Source organism: Papio anubis, chromosome 20 (assembly GCF_008728515.1).
Source record: "Papio anubis isolate 15944 chromosome 20, Panubis1.0, whole genome shotgun sequence".
NCBI lineage: Eukaryota > Metazoa > Chordata > Mammalia > Primates > Cercopithecidae > Papio > Papio anubis.
The window spans coordinates 39,174,628-39,180,044 of record NC_044995.1 but is presented as its reverse complement, the minus strand read 5'-3'; the positions used below and the strand labels follow the sequence as shown (position 1 = coordinate 39,180,044).

At 57.1% G+C, this 5,417-nt stretch overlaps 1 protein-coding gene across 1 annotated transcript; it reads right to left on the bottom strand.

Annotated features, from left to right (window-relative positions):
* Positions 1–1,004: 1,004 nt before the first annotated feature.
* KLF1 (Kruppel like factor 1) lies at positions 1,005–4,647 on the bottom strand. Its single transcript, XM_003915002.4, has 3 exons — positions 4,229–4,647; positions 1,897–2,722; positions 1,005–1,642 (listed from the first exon to the last, which is right to left on the bottom strand). Exons 1-3 carry the CDS (start codon positions 4,313–4,315, stop codon positions 1,467–1,469), a joined length of 1,089 nt encoding a protein of 362 aa, XP_003915051.1. The 5' UTR covers positions 4,316–4,647; the 3' UTR covers positions 1,005–1,466.
* Positions 4,648–5,417: the final 770 nt, after the last annotated feature.

The window sequence follows — 5,417 nt, the reverse complement described above, 5'->3', positions numbered from 1 at the left end:
ATTATTCTGGCCGGGTGCAGTGTCTCACGCCTGTAATCCCAGCACTTTGAGAGGCCGAGGCCGGGGGGTGACCTGAGGTCAGGATTTCGAAACCAGCCTGGCCAATATTTCGAAACCCCATCTCTTCTAAAAATACAAAAATTAGCCAGGCGTGGTGGCACGTGCCTGTAATCCCAGATACTCGGTAGGCTGACACAGGAGAATCACTTGCACCCAGGAGGCAGAGGTTGCAGTGAGCCGAGATGGCACCACTGCACTCCAGCCTGGGCGAGAGCAAGACTCTATCTCAAAAACAAAAACAAAGATGGCCAGCCATTATTCTGGAGGTCACAAGGTTTGCAACTTCCCCAGTTATTTCTGCAAATAACATGAGTATTGCAAAACCTTACACTGGCCTTTTTAGATGTCTTTTTAGGCTTTTTGTATATCTGACAACTGGATGACCCCACCCAGACTAGTGACTGTATGGTCCCTATCCAAAAGCTGACTCAGCAACTGTTTTCCACAGTCCCATGATTGCATCAAGGCACCCATTCCCTAGCCCTTCTGCCCACCAAACTGTTCTTGAATAACCCTAGCCTCTGAATTTTCAGGGAGGCTGATTCAAGTAATAAAACTCCCATCTCCCATTTAGCTAGCTGTATGTGGATTAAACTCTTTCTCTATTGCAATCCGTCTGTCTGGATAAATTGGCTCTATCTGGGCAGTGGGCAAGATGAACCCCCTGGGCAGTCGCAGGCTGTGGATTCTCAAATGCAGGGAGATGTTTGCTGTCAATGTCCCCAGGGTTTGAGGCAGAAGACAAACATGGTGCAGCCTGAACTGGGCGGGAAAAGAGAGGACAGCAAGGCCTGCAGTGCCCAAGGAGGCTTGTTGGAGTTAAGGGGTGTCACTGTAGTTTAGGAGATGAGGGTGTGTAAGGCCCTCTAATATGACCTCTAGGTTTACAGCCTCCTGCTATCTTCCAGCCTCCAAAACCCCAAAATTCAGGCAAACGCTGAAGCTTTATCTGGGAGGGGCATTTTTATAGGACCCATAACCATTGACAGTTAATATCAGCCACAATAAGGGACCTTCAGGAGCCCCTTTCTAGACCCAGGGTCTCTGGGAAGCCTCACCCCACACCCTCTCCTGCTGTCCAGGGCCATCTGGGAGCTGGTCTGAGTGTCCACTGAGTCCGTTTATTTGGTGGTCTGTCTCACTGGGTCTGCATGACAGTTTGGACATCTCTGTGTGGCTCCCTGTGGCTGAAGACTTGTCGGATTTCCGTGGGAGGCTCCCCCAGGGCTGTCTATGGGTCCGTTTTTGATATTTGGGTGAATCTTTGGGACAGCGAGTCCAGGAGAGGGTCCATTCGTGGGAAAACCACCCGGCATTGTGTCACGCGTGTCCGTGTAAAGAAACCACCAAACAGGCTTCTTGTCCCATCCCCAATCCCCAGGACAGTCCAAGTGCCAGGGCAGGGCTCAAAGGTGCCGCTTCATGTGCAAAGCCAGGTGGTCTGAGCGCGAAAAAGCACGTGGGCAGAGCTGGCAGCGGAAGGGGCGTTGCCCCGTGTGTTTCCTGTAGTGGCGGGTCAGCTCGTCCGAGCGCGCGAACCTCCAGCCGCAGCCTTCCCACGTGCAGGCGTATGGCTTCTCCCCTAGGGGACGAGGAAGTCATAAGCGCTATTGTCAGCCCAGTCATGTCCCCGGGTCCCCTGCATCTGGCCACACCCCTTTACTCAGTCTGGGCTGGGACTAGGATGAACAAAGTGAGGCCCCTAGGGCACAAAATTTAAGGAGGCACTCACTCTCAGAGCCAGCCAAGTCCAAGTCCCGCCCTCTGCAACCCTTCTTCCCCGGTAACTACAGCGGGTGCCACCCCCTTTCTCATGTCCGGGTCCCACCCCCTCACCTGTGTGCGTGCGCAGATGCGCCTTCAGGTGGGAGCTCTTGGTGTAGCTCTTGCCGCACCCCGGGTGCGCGCACGTGTGCGCTGCCTGCCTCTTGCGCGCCCACGAACGTCGGCCGCGCTTGGATGGCGCGGCTTCGGCTATCACACTGGGATCCCCTGCAGTCCCCCCGAGTCCAGTGCCCACCGTCCCGGGTCCCAGGCAACTCAGGAAGGAGGGGGACGTGGCGGTGCCGGGCGCGGGTCCCTGGAGCCCGCGGAAGAGCTGGAAGTGCCCTTGGTACTGAGGCGCCGGGTACACCGCGGGGTACCCGGACAGCAGCCCATAGGGGGCGCCCGACGCCGCAGGCACTGAAAGCCCGGTCCGCTGGAAGTAGCCGCCCGAAGAGCCGGCACTGGGCCCGGGGTATACCGGTTGCAGCGCCAGCGCCTTGGGCTCGGGGGCCGGGGCTGGAGCCAGGGCTGGGCCCACGAAGGCGTCGGGAGCCGGGGCTCGCAGGGCAGGGCGCACCCAACCTGAGTGATCCTCCGAACCCAAGAGCCCAGCCACCATCCCCGGGCCGCCCGCATAGGCGCCCAGAGTCTCGGGGGGCGGCGGGTATTGCACCCCGGGGGCCTCGCTGGGCGCCAGAGCGCAGGTCTGGGGCGCGCCACCCGGCTCCGGGCCCGAGAAGTTGGTGAGGAAGAGATCCAGGTCCCAGGTGGCGTCCGCGCCCCTCTCATCGTCCTCCTCCTCCCCGGGTTGGTCCTCAGACTTCACATGGAAGGGCGGCTCCGTGGGGTCAGGAGGACCCGGGCCCATGTCCTGCGCCTCTTCGGAGCGCCACCACTGCGGGAGGGAGCAGGCAGCTTGAGGTTCGGTGGACACTGAGGTGCCCTGCCCAGGGACATCGCAGGCTGGGTACTCTTACGGGGACAGGCTGGCCAGAGGCTTTGGAAAAGGGTCCTGTTTGCCTGTCTCTCTGTCCCACTTCCCCAACACTAGCCGCCCTCTAGCCGCCCCTCTCCCCCCTCTCCCCCAGCTCCAGGGACAGAAGCCGATCAGGTCTGGCTGGAGACAGGAGATAAGACTTCCACTATCTGGAACCACACTTGGGGATGGGGGAAGGGGTAGCAGAACTGCTGGAGATGGGAAACTGGCAGGGGATGGGGGAGAGGGTGCCAGCCTTGACTTAGTTTCCCCCTGGAACATCTCTCTCCTTCCCTGTCTCCTAAAACAAGAATAATTCCGAAATTTTGGATGTCCGCCAGACACACTCATCATTTCCCTCTGATATCTGGAAGATTGTGAGCCTAGATCTCGTTCCTTTTTTTTTTGTTTGTTTCTTGAGATAGGGTCTCACTCTTTTGCCCAGGCTGGAGTGCAGTGGTGCAGCTCACTGTATCCTTAATCTCTTGGGCTTTAATAATCCTCCTGCATCAGCCTACAGAGTACCTGGGACTACAGGCATGCCCCCACGCCTGACTAGTTTTTGGTATTTTTTGTAGAGATGGGGTTTCATGTTGTCCAGGCTACCTTCGCTTTTTTTTTGAGATGGAGTCTGCTGTGTCCCCTGGCTGGAGTGCAGGGTCGGATCTCAGCTCACTGCAAGCCTCCTCCCGGTTCACGCATTCTCCTGCCTCAGCCTCCTATATTGGACTACAGGCTCGCCACCTCAGCCCGCTGTTTTTGTATTTTTTTTTTTTTTTTTTTGAGACAGAGTCTTGTTTCTGTCGCCCAGGCTGGAGTGCAGGGCTGTGATCTCAGCCACTGCAAGCTCCGCCCCGGGTTCACGCCATTCTCCTGCTCCCAGCCTCCCGAGTAGCTGGGACTACAGGCCACACCGCCTGCTAGTTTTTTGTGTTTTTAGGTAGAGACAGGGTTTCACCACCTGTTAGCCAGGATGGTCTCATCTCCTGACCTCGATCCACCCGCCTCGGCCTCCCAGTGCTGGGATTACAGGCTTGAGCCACCAAGGCCTCGCCTGTTTTTATTTTTAGTAGAGACGGGTTTCACTGCGGTTAGCCAGGATGGTCTCGATCTCCTGACCTCGTGATCCACCTGTCTCGCCTCCCAAAGTGCTGGGATTTCAGGCTTGAGCCACCGCTGCCTGGCCTCATCTTCTTTCGTTTCTATTACAGAAATAGATCACACCTAGAACCAAGCCCCTGTGTAGACCAATTCTCCTCAATTCTCTGTTAGATTCGCTTAGAGATCCCTCAGCTGGACTGAGTGTACCTCAGTTCTGGTTAAGTCCCTTGATTGCAGGGCAAGATGCAGGTCTGGACCCCAAGATCTGTGACTATGGCCCTGGATCCCAGCCAGCCCACCTAGACCCCACCTTCTAGGCCCCACCTTGAGGAAGTCATCCTGTGTGTCCGGGAAGGGGCCCAGGGCGGTCAGTGTGCTGATGGAGGGCAAGGCGGTCTTGGCTGTGGCCATGGCTGGCTGGTGCCCACCCTGGGCCTCGAGCCTCCTCTTCCTTGGCTGCCTGGTGAACTCTGAGGCTGTGATAGCCCCTTCGAGGGCTCCTCTCTGCCCTTAGCTGATTGGCTGCAGCCTCTGATAAGGGGAGGCAAGGCAAGGCGGGGGGTCACTGTTCTGGGGCACAAACTTCACATTGGCCTGTCTGGGGTTGGGACTTAAAGACTAACCCTGTGTCCAAAGCCAAGTCAAATATCAGGGGTTGAGGGGTTCAGGGTTTGAGGGTCCAGGTGCTGGGTAAAAGGAGACATTGGGTCTCCAAAGAAGGAGAGACTTGGGGGTCTGCCCTCAGTTTACTTTCCTGGAAAAGGCAGAAAGGGTATTCTGGGAAGAAGCTGTGAGACCCCCTGTCCCCCTGATTGAGGCTCTACAGCCCTCCCCCTCCCCAGTAAACAGCAAAAACCGTGCCGATGGCGGGACTTGGCACAAACTCCCCGCCAAGCATTATCAGACACCCCAGACGTTGGAGGCTGCTATCAGGTGGGGGCCCAGGCCAGCTAGAGCTCTGTCCTCCGGTGAAGGGGAGGGCTGGGGGTTGGGTCTTCAAATTAGCCTGGCTTTCAATTTGCCTGGGTTGGGACCTCCCAGGGTCTGAGCCCTATAGCAGGAGGACACCCCTGCCAACTGGTCCACCATTGTCTACTGGGGACCCTCGGGTGGCACTGCATGGGACTGCATGGAGGCTGGTTCAGTGCCAGCTGCTTTAGTGCGATGGGGGCAGCCATGGGAAAAGTGACCCTGTCTCCTCCTGGGTGGGATAGGACCGTTGGACCAAGCCATAGGCAGTATCTGACCTGCAGGAGACAAGTACCCTGGCTCTGGGCCTGGCTGCTCCTTGATTCTGCCCAAAATGAGGAGAGGATCTGAGTTGCTACAACAGGGACCTCCACTCTGGTACCCTGGGAGCCTGGGAAGGGGACGTGGATACATATTACAGACACATAATTCATAGTCACTCATTGGAAGACTGAGGCAGGAGGATCACTTGATGCCAGGATTTCAAGACTAGCCTGGGCAACATAGAACCTATATTTCCAACAAAAAGCTGTGAGTGATGGCG

Bases quoted from the DNA above. Each gene is read 5' to 3' on its own strand.
- KLF1 (XM_003915002.4), bottom strand. From the start codon at position 4,315: ATGGCCACAGCCAAGACCGCCTTGCCCTCCATCAGCACACTGACCGCC. The intron at 2,723-4,228 runs GTGGGGCCTAGA...TCCCTCCCGCAG, and splicing joins CACAGGATGACTTCCTCAAG to TGGTGGCGCTCCGAAGAGGC. The intron at 1,643-1,896 runs GTGAGGGGGTGG...CTCGTCCCCTAG, and splicing joins GCATCTGCGCACGCACACAG to GGGAGAAGCCATACGCCTGC.